Below are 14,775 nucleotides of genomic sequence, written 5' to 3'. Positions count from 1 at the left end.
CTGAAAATGAAAAAAAATCAAAGCCGAAACACCGAAATAATGTATTATGCAAATTATTATTTTCTTTGCATTCATGGGTATAAATGTGTACTAAAATTATAACATTGCAATTGTATAAATTAATATTAATGCTTCAAAGAATAAATTAATTCAAAATATTAAACTATTTATTGAGCACTGACATTCCAACAATGCACAATAGAAAATAAAATCAAAAAATGTTTAACTTGAACCAACTCATACATGAAATTAGGGCTGGGCGATATGGCCTTTTATAAATACCGCGATATTTTTAGGCCATGTCACGATACACGATATATATCTCGATATTTTGCATTACCCTTGAATTAACACTTTGATGCACAAAATCACACCAGTATGATGATTCTATATGTCTACATTAAAACATTCTTGATCATACTGCATTAATATATGCCAATTTTAAACTTTCATGCAAAAAAGGGGATATCACAACTAAGTCAAAGTTGACATAACTGTATTTATTAAACAGTGAGTGGCTCAAACATAAAATTGTCAACAGAAAGTGCACGTTCTGTGCAAAATTGTCACAGAGACATTTCAAAACAAGACATTAGTGCAGGATGCAACTCACATGGCATTTCAAAACACAAAATTAAAGTGCACTTTTTGTACATAATGCCACTACAATATTTTAAAACAAATAGTGCCCTTTTGTGCATGTTGTCATTAAGATGACATTTCAAAACAACACTAAATTTAAGTGCACCTTTTGTGCATAATGCCACTAAGATATTTAAAAAAAAAAAAAAAGTTTAACGGTATGGTCATTTTCAACACCGCACAGACTACAAGCTGCGATATATCGAGTATATTCGATATATCGCCCAGCTCTACATGAAATAATATTGTACAGGCCTATAACTGACTGAGCTGCTAAAAGAGAGTTAAATTAAATATGTTCTCTCATTAAAACAAAAAAGTACATTGACGTACCAGAGCATGTGCATCTCCAAGACATGAGTCCATGGACAAGTTGGCCCATTTCCAGACAAGCGTGCATGGTGACTGCGCTGTTTGATTGTGTCTTTACAACAGCCTGTTTCGGTCGGCTATTTTCTGTGAGGAAAGTGTTTTGGCCGAAAAGCGAAAATGTACTTCCGGGCCTTTTTCGGCTAAAAAATTTTGGTGCCTGGAATTTCGGTGCATCACTTAATTTTTACTGGTAGATAAAATATTTCCTGAAGCTTTATTGGAGGTATGTTTTTAATCTTTAGTTACAGAAGAAGAAGAGGATGATTCTGAAATGATGGAGAAAAAAGAGAGAGACAAACGACGGGACGTTGAAGGTCAACCTCCTCCGATCCCTGAAAAGGTTTCCTTTTTTTACCTTTCTCACACCCATCACCATGATTACGGCCATCACTAATTTGCTGAATTCTGTTATCTTCATGTTTTTGTTTTCTTTCCCTTTCTTATGGGGATTTTCAGCCAAAGACTTTATCATTTGTGACTTTTCCAAAAGAATTAGCCATGGAGAGGAACTTGCCCCCTCCTCCTGTGCCACCTCCTGTTACAAAGCCAATACACGGGCTGCTCGACCGAGCAGCAAGCCAAGGTATATCCACCAATGGCCACGTTTACATGGGAGCTTTATTCTTCGGAATAAAAGTGAATTCCTCTTTAACCTGACCTTTTAACTTAGTTAAAACACTTAATTCCTAATGCTAATTTAATTCCGAATTAAACTTAATTCAGAATTAATTGGCTGGTTTATTCTGATTTTAATTCCGAATTAGATAATTCCTCTTTCTGGTAAACACATAACTTGATTATTTCCGCTTTAAGTTAATTAGGGTTGTTTTGCACTTGCGCGACGACTCGCTGGTGATGACATAATCCAAGATGGCCCGGACTCCAGCCGAGACTATTTAATAAGAGCCTTAAAAGACATGGATATAATGAAAAGAGTAGATGGACGGAGGCATAAACATGCAGACTTTCACACGGACACACACAGACTTATCAAACACACATGGACCTCGGTAAATACGGTAAATGGAACAGGCTTCACCGGACGGCTGGCACTAGGACCCGGAGGTGGAGTAAATGCGTCCCCGTACTGCATTCACAGGCAGTAATATCATCAGTTTATCATTTTACCAGTTGTTAGAGCTACTATCTTTATCAGTAGCAAATAGTTTTTCCTGGTTATGGTTTTCCGGAGTTTTAATGGGCTTTTTGATTAGTTCCTATCTCCCTTCAACTCTGCGGTCCAAAATGAAACCGTGTTATTGTCGAGCTGCTGCTTCAAAACCACAATCAAAATAAATGTGAAAACAGTTCTCATGTGTGGTCTTCTGTGTTATAGCCGACAATAAAAGGTTTGTTGTGTGTTTTTCCTGATAGACAGATACGTCATGTCCAATCAGAGCCTTCCCAACCCCCAGACCTAAAGCGGAATTATCTAAAGCCGAATAAACCGGTTTTCCATGTAAACCTCCGTTCAGGAATTACTATTTCTATGTAAACACAAAGCAGAACACTTTAATTAACTAATTCCGAATAAAAAAATTGTCATGTAACCGTGGCCATTGTGTTGCTTTATTCATCATCTCATACCCTAGCTGCGCAGCTCCAATGTTTTCCTCCAACTCTCCAAAAACATGGTGTTCAAATTCAAGGCAGCCTTTCAGGGAGTGTTTGAGGAAATGGAGGCTGTTTTAACAAATGTTCTCATCTGTTGGGTTTGGGACCCAAAAAGTGAAGTATGTTGTGTGTAGCACCTGTCATTAGCATGCATAAGGTGTCATGAAGGCTGTCGTTAAGTGTTGTTCGTTACCTTAACCCAAACTAACCCCACTAGATCCCTCCACCTAACTAAAGAACTGCCAACATAGCTCCAAAGGTGTCATCATTTATCAAAAGGTGTCATAATTTAGCGAACGACACTTAATGACAGCCTTCATGACACCTTATTCATGATAATGTCAGCCTTATGTATAAAATGTCAAATAAAGGTCAAATAAAAAAGATTTTGAGGGCTACCTGATTCAAGTCAAAAAGATAGAAAACGAAATATCATAAACGTGTGTGTGTGCATGTGGGCTTTACCCTTTTTCTCAATCTATTGCATAGGTGAGGAAGGTCTGAGACCACTGGCACCAGTAAAACCACAGAGAAGCCGGAAGTCTGTGTCATGTGACGCAGGTACAAAATAATGTACAACTTGATATTTTACGTTTTGACCACACAATTGTTTGCACGAGAAATATGTGTTTTATTTATCTGTGTGTATTGTGTTTAAACCTGTTTGCTGTCCTCACCCTACTCAGGCACTGACAGGGAAAGTCCCAATAATGTTGAGAAGCCCCCAAATCGCAAACCCCCAGTGAAAAAACCGAGACTGCCCCAAAACAGAAATAAGTCCCTGGAAATGTCTGGTACCTGTCTATCTGCTTTATTTATCTGTGTGCGTGCATGTGTGTGTGTGTGTAATAGCTTTTACATAAGATTATGATTTTTAATTTTCTCACCATGATCCTCTTACTTCTCACAGAAACCTTCGACTCACCAGCGAGTCACAGCGAGCTCCTGTGATGCCCCTGAGATTCAGCCATTCTGGCAGAGTTGTCATGACAACGGTGGAGCGTTTTATCCAGCGAGGACAGAACTGAACAGCACTAAATGACAGACAGACAGTTATTAAGCATTGGTCACTTGCTTCTGCAGAATCACCTTCGCCTGTCCTCACATTTTACAGGTTTCTGTCTTTGCTTTGTGGAATCCACTGCGTTTGCTACTGTTAGAAAAGCTAAACCATGGCTGTGGTGTGTGTGCGACTACTGGACCGTGAGCTGAATATTCGAGGGTAGTGGCTTTTGCTAGAGCAGAGAAAATGTCTTTATTAGAATGTGATTTCCTAATGCTGCGAATCATTTTTGACGGCCTTGGTTGACTCTTGAAAAATGTGATGACTTTGCTTCTTATCAAAGAAATCTTGATGATTCATATTTAATTTTGTTTTCAGGAATTAAAAGGTAATATATTTTCTAGAAAAAGTGAATATGTATGAGCACCGTCATTCTATGAATAAAACACTACTGGAAATAAACTGGTTGTTTTGATTTCATTGTTGTCGCGTTATCTTTGAATTATATTTTATGTACAAATATGCTCTTTAATCAGATAGACATGCCAATTATCTAAAAAAAAAAAAATTAAAGTCTTAACTAACACAGAGGTGTAGAAACTGATTAACATTCTTACAGGACCCAGTGTGAAGTTTGCATGTTTTCTCTTGTTAATCCACCTTTACTCACGGTAAAAACATGGATGCATGTGATATTTGTTTGCAGCGCGCTCACATTCAGCAGCCAAGCATCAGCCCTTCTCTCTGACCTGTAATTTGATATACATTCAGTTCAATTTGGACAAAAGAAGTTCCCTTAGGATAATACCTGAGCAATGTCATGTTTCATTTATTTATTTCAGACTAATAAAAAACAAATAAAAGTTCAATTCAATCAGGTACATACACTTCTGAAATAAAGCAATTAACGTCAACAAAAAGGATTAGAAAGAAGCTTTCCAAGTCCAAACCCATTTACCCTTCTATATGATATATGATTCTGGGGAAAAAAAAGAGTAAAAAGTAGTATATGTATGTGGTTTGAAAAATAACCATGCTTTTATTTGGTAACTCTGATTATACTACAACATATACATACTGTATGTTTGACCTTTTCAACTCAAGTGAATATAAAACAAAACCTAAAATTTTTTTTTGTTTTAATATCCTATTTAAAATGCAAAAAGTGTCACTCTGCAAATAGAACACAAAAAACAGACTGTGGTGGTGATTCATGCCAGTCTAAAATGAAAAGCAAATCATGTCAAACAAACCTGTGCATGAACTAGAACAGTCTACACAGCCTATGGCTTAAAGATATGGTTCTTTTTCATCAATATTATTAGCATGTCTACACTACAACAATAGAGACCTTTGGACATTGGCATATGTCTCCTGCAATTTATATATATTAAAAAAAAAAAACACGCTTGCTTGGGACAGATGTAGATGTGACTTCATCCCAAAACTCACACAGTTATTGCCAGTTTTGGATAATAAATAATAATGAAAATAAATGATAGAATTTGAATTTGTTTCGACAGTCTTCACAAACAAAAACAAAAAAATACAGAACAAACACTCAATTGTCCAATTCTTCAGCCATCACAACAAAACAAAACAAGGTTTTCTACATAATATCACACACAAAAAAACATTTAACTTATAGTATTATTTTCACAACGTACATTCAATATACATTCTGCACAAGTTTTATATATATACAGTTTATACATTCACATCAACATACTATGTATACATACTTACACATGAATGTATATGACATTTACATAATATTAATATGCTATTTCATATTTACAAATTTCATCAATTAAATTTAGAGTAGCAATATATAAATTAATAAAAACATTTTTTTATGTTTAAGTATTAATATATTTTATACCATTATACACATATTATATATTATTGTATAAAGGTAAAATTGTTGCTCTTCTTTCCTACGCTTACTATCCTTTAGGCAGTTCCATAATTTAACCCCTGCTATAGTTATACTCATCTTTTTCCAATGTTGTTCTTGTTTATTGGATCTTGAAATGTAGTTTCCCTCTTAAAATTTGACTTTTTTAATTTGATAATTTGTATTTGCTATTAATAAACAACATCAATAACTTAATAAACAACGTTGTTGTAACTGACCAGTGTCGGAACCAAATCAGCACTAAATGTCATTAAATCCATGATAATCCAATGGGCAATGGGACAGACTGGTGCCCTGTCCTGTTTCATTACAAAGATCACCAGTTAAAGCTACTCTTATCTTTATAAAGAAAGGAAACAGCAGGGGGCGACTGGTGCTCAGAAATAAACCAACCACTGGGTTTCAGTAAATCACAAACACTCACACTACACAGGCAGTCTTGCCGGTTGTCATTAGCAACCGACCATTGACCTTTTTTCTGAGGATGACATATTGACTGTGATATGAGCGATAACAACACTGTACAGTAGAGGCCCAGTTCTGAGGTTGATTTGCAGTAAGTCTGTGGTTTTAATGAACAATGTAACTTTTTATATAGCTTATCAAATTAAGCTTCAAAGCAATTATTGAAAATTGTCTTTGAAACACACACTGTATATGTATATATGTGTGTGTGTGTGTGTGTGTGTGTGTAATATAAACACTGGGAATAACCAAACCTTTGCTCTAAACAGAAGAAAACTATATTTAACATCATTTCAATTTGAGCAGTGATTACAATATCAAATACTATTATATTACTATACTATTTACTATTTAGTGGTATTACCTCTATCAAATGTCATTGTGAGAGCAAATGTTGATCAGAAGTAGTGTTTTTTTGCAAAAAAAAAAAATCACTTCCTAACAATTCAAAAGACAAACTCCGCTCCTGGATTAAACTTTACCACCCACTCTACCTTGACTCAGAGGGTGATATTATTCTCCTGTATTGCTGTTGCTGAGGGAGCAGCTGAAGCCAGTTATGGGAAAACTTTAGTATAATGGGTTTTTTTTTTTTATGAAGAAAAAAGAAATAAAATAAATGTTTGCCTTTTTAAAGATTCTATTTATGATTTTATTATATTTTTTAAATTAAAAATATATATTTTTCCTAGTATAACAGAAAGTCGTGAGAACGATGGTACTGTTACATCTTGGCCCCCTTACTATGAACCATATTCGTCCTTTTCCAGCATGGTGTTCTCCTCATCAGCTGTAAAGGCATATCACGTCGTTGGGGAGGGACCAAAACACATCCTACTCTTCCTATCATTCTTCTGCTTGTTACCAGGCAACATGATCACATAAAGACCGAGGACAGAGTGGAGCCAGAGAGAGAACATGTGTGGGTAGAAAAGGAAGATGCGTGAAAACCAAAAAAATAATAATGTGCAGGCAGTGCAAAGAAAACTAACATGAGTACCATGACAGCACGATTCTGAAAATCCAAATGCTTTGTTTTGCTCTCTGAGTCAAAGCAGTATTGAGCATCTGTGAGGAATGCTCTATATGAGATTAGTGTTAATAAAAGAGAACATAAACATATAAATCATTTCCTTCTACATAATGTTCTTGTTTCAGGCTCTTTCACAGAGGAAGTCTTCCTCCCTGCTGTCAGAGAAACACGTGGGAAATGAGAGCCATTCAATTTGATGCAATTATAACCATGTCTACAAAAGGTCATAAGTGAGCTGTTCGACTATGTTGTCATGGGAACTGCATCCATCGTGGGGTGACATGGACCTCTGACTTTGGAGGCACCTTGTGGTCTGCCAGGCTCTTTGATAACAACAGCTCATAGAGCGTCACTCTCAGGTGTGAAGCTGTTAATCAACACTTACAAAAGCATTCAGAAATCAAACTGTGCCAATAGTGGCTCCCTAACAGGAAGTTTAACACCCCTAATTAAGAGCATCATTTTAGGTTTTATTAGCAGGTGTGCACTTTTGGTCTGGTGCTGCAATTATGAATTTGGTTAAATTGGCAAAAAAAAGAGCATGAAATATGGTGAAAATGGGTTAAAAGTGACAATAATGGGTCAAAATATGTGAAATCAGGTGGGAAAAGTGGTGGAAAGGGTTTAAAAGTGCCAAAAATGTCAGAAATGCGCAGAAAAGGCATTAGAACTTGATGGAGAAGTAGCAGAAATGGGAGTAAAAATGCATTAAAAGGAGCAAAAATAGGATAGAAAAAGTGATGAAAATAGGTTGTCAGGGCTGGCTGTTTGAAGTCAAACTGTGGCAAATGTGACTCCCTAACTGGAAGTTTAACACCCCTGATTAAGAGCATAATTTTAGGTTTTATTAGCAGGTGTGCACATAACTCTTGGTCTGGTGCACAGGAAAGCACATAGGATTGTTGCTTTGTGCTCACTTTTTAATAATGCATTTTATTTTACCACATTGCAGGGATGTGTGGATAACATGACATTTTACTTCAATTCAAATGGAAAATGAATGGAAATAACATGAATGAATGTCTGTTAAAGTTATTTTAAAGCACTGAAAAGCTCTGTTGACCTACAAAATGTCATCATGGCCTCATTGATCAATAAATCGAAGATTATTTGCTACTCAAAAGTTTGTTTTCACGTAAACACCATCTGAATGACATTTTCCGAAAAGTTTTGCGCATTGCATTATGGGCTATGGAGTCCTGTAGACAGATGCAAATATTGTCTTTGCCAGACAAAGAGGACAGTGATTTTCTTGACACCCTTTTTGTTCTAGTTTGTTAACAGAAAAGATTTCATTTCAGCACCTTTTCTGTGTAAAACTCAAGATAAACATCCACCATTGATTTGAGAAAACTTTTAGTCAGTGAAAACATCAGAAATGTGTTGGGAAGTCACTCTGGCAGTGTTTTCAGGGCAAACGGTAGAATTCACAGTAAGAATGAAGTAAAAACTGTCAGGTTCTGTTTAGTTTCGTTGTTATTTAGCCCTTGTGGTCCTCTTTCAGTTATTCTGTGTCTCTGTTTATTCTGTTTGACTGGCCTTCTGTGTTTAACTCTTGTCTTTGTGTTTCAGGTATTCCTGCTCGTGGCTCCACCCCTTAGAGATGTTTGTGTGCTTGGTTTGTGACTGATTTGCTCCCTCGTGTTTCTACCCAGGTGTGGCCTATTCCCAATCAGGCCTCCTCCTATTTAGCTGAGTGCTTGAACACTGAATGTTGGCTGGATCATTATGTCAACCTCCTCGTCTCCTGTGGCGTTTTGTACCCTGCTCCCAGTTTTCCCTGTGCGTCATTGTGTCTTTTTTTTGGATTTTCTAATTAATAAATACATCCATCTCTCTCTGCATTTGGGTCCACATCGACACCTTATTTTTCTAACAGCAATTTTTTGGGTTTTTTTTTTTCTTTCCCAAAAATATAGTTATTGCAAGTTCATCATCATATCATGTCTTGAACTCAGTGTATCATCCCACCCCAGTCTATATCAACTTATAACAGTGTTTGCTTTGTTACATTTAAAATATTGGTTGAGGAATTATACAGTGTTAGTATTCCAATTGTGACTGTTATCATTGGTTTCTATGAGCATACATATGAATATCTGAGTTTTGAGTCATACTGGTGCCACTAAAAATAAATCAACACATATTTCATTGTGTGTGATTCTGCCTTTTTCAGATATTTCACAATCCTGGAGATTTTTAATTTAAGGCTGTCCATAAACTTTTTTTCTTTTTAGTGTTTTAGTTTTCAAATTTTCTATCAATCAGTTAGTCCACCTAAAATTGCTGAGAATTTACACTAACCAATAATTGTGTGTTGTGTTATTGCTGGTAGAATATAGATCTGTTGATATGATGGTGGTGGTGAGCGCGGAGTCAAAGCAACTCTGTGAGTGAAGAAGGAGGGGCCGAGAGGGGGAATGAATTAACAGATTTAGTGTCATCTCTCAGTCTGGGAGGGAAGCCAAAGTATCGACCAGCATAATCCCTTCATCCCTCTCCTCCTTCACCACACCTCCTCCCCCTTCCTCCCAATCATCATCTCTGTCTGAGAGATTTCCACCTCTCTTCATCTGTGAAGATTAAAGCTTCAGATACTTCATGTTCGAACTCACAGACTTGTTGAGAAGTTGTGCCTGTTATGTGGTTGCAATATTATTTAATTGAGTGTACAGACAGATTTGCAGATTAGTTGTTAATGCCATACCTTAATAAATGCACCAAATCAGCATGAAACATTTGTTTCTTGTGCATAAATAACTGGGGAGAAAAAAAATCTAATCAATTAATAAATCCCTAGAATCAATAGGTCCCAAGGTTCTCACATATATTGGCGAAGAGGAGATAAAATGTATATGATCATTGATAAGTGTTTTTATTGATCTGAGGTGTGTTGAGGCTGGTGTGGGTGAGGTAATAACTGTGGTCCTGACAGCTTATGTGTACATTACAGACGGTTTATGTAGGCAAGGGTATCTGTTAATCTGACACTAGTTTCAGGGGGAGAAACAGCGCTAATCCCATGACTAGCCTGATAATTCGACTCACAATGAGACCCCACGTGTGACCAACGTCAGTAAACACACACGTGTGCACAGACAAAAACACGATCAGAAGTAGGATGGTCTGCCACAACAATCAATAAAAGACTTAAGAGGTATGAAATGTTTAATCTTGTAGGTACACAAGCTCAAAATCAGACTCAATCGGGCAGTTTTAAAGCTTAACAGCTGAAGTGATGGATTAGATTCCAGTTACAAAAACACTGAGATTAGCGCAGCCCATGGGAATCAAGTTGGATGATAAACAAAGTACCTGAGGGAGCAGATACCTAATAAAACTAGTTTAGCAGATCAAAGCAGTATTGGCCTGAATGATGATCATTATAAGTGCTAGTGCGCAAAGGCTATTTTTTCCCAGATTTAATCTGTATTGAATCCACCTTTTGGAATACAAAAATTATACTATATAATGGAATCAAACATGAAACAATGCCAGTAATACCTCAAAACAAACAGGAGTAACTTGTGGTACAAAAACTGAGGACAGAATTTCATTTTATTATTGCGATATCTTGTTGTACGATATATCGTCCCACATTTAACAAAGTCATTTTTACCTAATGTTTAAAAGATCATATTCATTATAGAATTTAGCATTAGAACAGAATTGCTAAAATAATTGTGGCCAGACAATAGCATGATTTGAAACAAATATTGAGACACTTTTGAGGTGTTAAAAAATGTTTGTTTAGGTGTAATGGTGGTTGTCTGGCCGATACCGTAGTAGCTTGACAATATAAGTGGTGGTAGTTTTGAGATGTTTTTGATAGGTTTTGGAGAATTACCAAGAAAAGTTCTCAACAATTTATTTGACGAAACAACCTGGATCAGTCCTGACAAGCTTCACCCACACACCCAGCATCGCCTCATTGCAGGATCTTTAAGTTATCCCATAAATATGAAAACATGCAGAAATCACAATATATTAACTAGAATACGGTATGAATGGGACAATACACAAAACTATGACACATTACACAATATTGGCTTCTCAGGTTCACTACAATTTTTTACACTCATTCACACACCAAGCCACATCTTGCTCTTGAGGGTCCAGACCCCTCATCTTTGGATTACCAGGCTACATTTTTCCCTATACATGACTTAATAGTAAATAAAACTGCTAGTCAATTGAGAATGAGGAGTTGTCGTCACGGCCTAGAGCCCCTCCCCCCCGATCCTCCCCGCCGCCATGTTGGCATAAGTCCCTCGGCAAAACAGATTGTTTACATGTGTTTTTAACGCGGTAGTAGCGGAGGTACTTGCTATTCCGCACTGTTTGACCATGCCTGGAAGTCACTGCTGCATTAAGAACTGCTCCAATACCTCCCACGATAGCCATGGAAGACGGAGGAACAACGGGATACAGTTTTTTAGGTTACCGAAATGAACACAGCATATAGGAGAGCAAGTGTCTGACCTGACGAGGAGACGTCGGATTGCTTGGTTGGCTGTAATTAGAAGAAAGGACCTTACTTTCGATTGCACACCCCCGTGGATGAGAGTGTGTTCTCTGCATTTTCACTCTGGAACGTTCTCTTAAAATGTCTTTATGTAGTTGTCTCTTAAAGCTAGGAAGTGTAGGTAACCTTATGTGATTGTGGACGCTGTAGTGCCTTTGTCTCTGACACACTAAAAAACATATGTGAAGAAACTTACTTTTGCCAGTACAATGCTGTTTTCACCAGCTGGAGGCTTGTAGATGACCAAGTCCTGGACCCAGCCACAGCAGAAAGTCTCGTAACTTTCCAGAGACTTGTGGCTTTTGAACTCCTGCATTGTGTAGTAACACACCAAAAACTAGGTAATTTACAATGTCCATGTATGTGCACGGAGGTAAAAGGTCCAGGTCTCTGTGCCATTCCGCTGCAGATAGCTCGTACGGGTCGATGTTGCTTATGTCCACTAGCTTCTCCAAATACCTCTTTTTTGCGCTTGGTATCAGTTTGTCCCTGTAAGGTCCCTTTTCTTTCGCCTTCTCTTTTTGCATTGCTTTTCTTCTTTTTCCTTGTCATATTCCTCTACGTAAATGCGCAAAAAGTAAAGCTCTGGCGAATGCGTGAAATTCTGGGGGCGTCTACCACCATCATGGCTGACGGGCTCAGACCCCCCCAAAACAACCCAACTCACCACGTGACTCCTCACTCTCAATAGCCTGCACCAGGAAAAAGATGTATTTCTTAAATACCTTAAAGCTGCTATCCAGAGTTTCTGAGAGGACGTCTCAATGTCCCTGTCAGGGACCAAACAGCAAAGGCGTGAACACAAGTGTAGACTTCAAAAATAGGATTGAATTTATTTACAAAAATCTTCAGTTAACAAGTTAAGTACAAACAAACTGATGAACTGAGGTCAACACAAAAACCACAGGAACTTAACTTCTCCTAACTGACCTAACAAATGACCCACATGGTGGGGTTTATATACCAGGTGGATAGCCATCAAAGATAATTAAGGGGTGAAATTTACAAACATACCAACTGGTGAAACCTTTAATTAAACTAATGGAAGCAATTTATCTAAATATAACTATAAGCCTAATTAAACATTTAAATATGACTCTAAACTAACATTTCTAATTCCCTATTAAATGACTGAAACAAATGAAAAAGGCAGCTTCCTCCCACCAGTGGCTCCCCCAAGATGGTAGCTTCTGCTTTAACTCCGCCCACTTTTAGAAGCCATCTTAGATGATGTCACTCCTTATTTTCTGGGGAGAGCTGCAAACCAAACCAAACATGGTGAGTTTCAAATGAAAAAAATATTACTGACAAAATGTTAATAAACATATCTGAAATAAAAAACTATGTGTTGTGTTTGAGAAAAATAACTTAAATGGAGCCACATAACAATACAGTATTTCATTGGGTCACATTGATATCGGTCTATGGGTCAGGTAAGAGCCAAAATCATATTTACCTGTTTGCGGTTATGATTGTTTCCATGCACAGTTCCACATTCACTTTGATTGACAGTCTCAAAAACAGGAAGTTGAAGCCTATTGGCTGGTCGCAGTCAGTGATTGTTTCCATTTGTATAGGGGTCTATAGGACGAAGGAGGGACTTATATACATTAATGTATATGAACGACCACCGACAGTAGACCATAGGAAAAGGCTTGTTAGATTTTTTTTCGCATTTCAAAAGAATCATACATAAACATAGATTTCTCAGAAACTCCGGATATCAGCTTTAATATCTCACATCCACCAAAAACGCTCATGATTCAAAAGTCTTTGTTGTGCGGAGTTCACATGTTCTCTTGATGCTTGCGTGGGGGTTGCTCGTGTGTCTGTTGGCTTCTTCCTAGAGTCAAAGGTCATATATTTCAGGTTAAATGTGTTATTGGTCCATATTGTCTGTATGAAATAATAATTCTGTGAATATTCTATGTGTTATTCAGTCCCAATATGTTGGGCCTGTGAAGAACTAGCATCCTATCTAGGGTTTGTCTTTCTCTGCCCCTAATGTGAGATGGGATAGACACCAGCAGAACTCCCAGGATGAAAAATGAAATAAATAAATGAAAACATTCAACCCCTATTTTGCACTATTTTCTTTTTTGTCTCTTCCTTGGAACGTTTCAATTGTTTCTTGTATTTACACTGCCTTAAGCTGTTGTAACACCTGAGTTTCCTCCTTGCCGATCAATAACGGTTATCTTATTTCATCTTATCTTATCTATCATGATCAAGCACAGTGGGCATCACCTCTTCCAGCCTACTGAGTGTAACACATGGTAGGTACACTTTAGACCCATCAAAGAACCAGCACTCAAAGACAGAAATCCACAAGCACAAGTCAGAACACAATCACTATACATGCATTTGGAAAACTCGTGTAACAGACTTGTTTTGAGTACAAATAGATATTGCACTTTTAGGGAAAACCAACAAACGCCACATAAAAATGTGAGGGCACAAGTCTGAAACATCTAGCCAATAGCCAGCTTTTTCAAACTCTGCACTGACCAAGTCACTGAATTAAAAATGCTCCGGAATTATGTTTTCTCAAGCTTGAGAATAAACACCTGTCACATATCTTATCACACCAGTCTGTGTGAGTGTATGAAGTGACTCGGAGTGTATGAAGAGTGAAGAAGACAGCAGGAGGGAGGGGTAGGGGTAGCGAGTGGACCCCTAATAAGGTGAGATGTGTAAGCCTGCTGCTTGGAGCAGAGTAAGTTTGGATTAAGACATGTATCTGTGGGATAAGGCTGAGTTATTGGGACTCTTCATGCGTCCACCTAACACCATCTGTCCCAACTGTCCAGACCTGTCCTTAGCTCTGTCACTCTCCCATGTCCTCTACTCTGTCTGACCTCTTTCTTTGACTCGAGCCTGCGTCTCTCCTACAAACGTTCTGAACAAACCTGCTTGTCCTGCCACCCCAACTTAGATTCTTGGAGTTCAGCTTGGTTGTAGATGTTTCCCACTTCAGCAGCTTGTGTCTCCTGACCTCACTTGGCCTTTAGAGCTTCTCAGAGGATAAAGGCTGAAGGATATGAGACCAGGTCAACAGGATGACAGAGGGGTCAGCTGCCCATTGAGGGGTTTGGGAACAATAATGAGAGGTGTACGAGCTTAGAGACAGCTTAGCTAAACTAACTTCATTCATCCTCAGTAGCTGTTTGATTAATAAAGTGCCGCATGGATTTGTTCATGGT

General features: G+C 37.7%; 1 protein-coding gene across 4 annotated transcripts in view; it reads left to right on the top strand.

Annotated features, from left to right (window-relative positions):
* LOC114461767 (capping protein, Arp2/3 and myosin-I linker protein 3-like) overlaps nt 1-4,106 on the top strand; it is a 42,500-nt gene extending 38,394 nt beyond the window's left edge. For 2 of the 4 annotated variants that reach the window (XM_028444115.1, XM_028444112.1), the window contains 4 exons: nt 1,257-1,354; nt 1,471-1,597; nt 3,118-3,189; nt 3,315-3,529. In XM_028444115.1, coding sequence (XP_028299916.1) covers nt 1,257-1,354; nt 1,471-1,597; nt 3,118-3,189; nt 3,315-3,499 — 482 coding nt within the window. In that variant the 3' untranslated portion in view covers nt 3,500-3,529. The other 2 variants (XM_028444113.1, XM_028444114.1) reach the window with 2 other exon arrangements.
* The last annotated feature ends 10,669 nt before the right edge of the window (nt 4,107-14,775 follow it).

This window comes from Gouania willdenowi, chromosome 4 (genome assembly GCF_900634775.1).
Source record: "Gouania willdenowi chromosome 4, fGouWil2.1, whole genome shotgun sequence".
Classification (NCBI taxonomy): Eukaryota; Metazoa; Chordata; class Actinopteri; order Blenniiformes; family Gobiesocidae; genus Gouania; species Gouania willdenowi.
The sequence above is the reverse complement of the archived record's forward strand: the minus strand, read 5'-3'. Positions and strand labels throughout refer to the sequence as shown.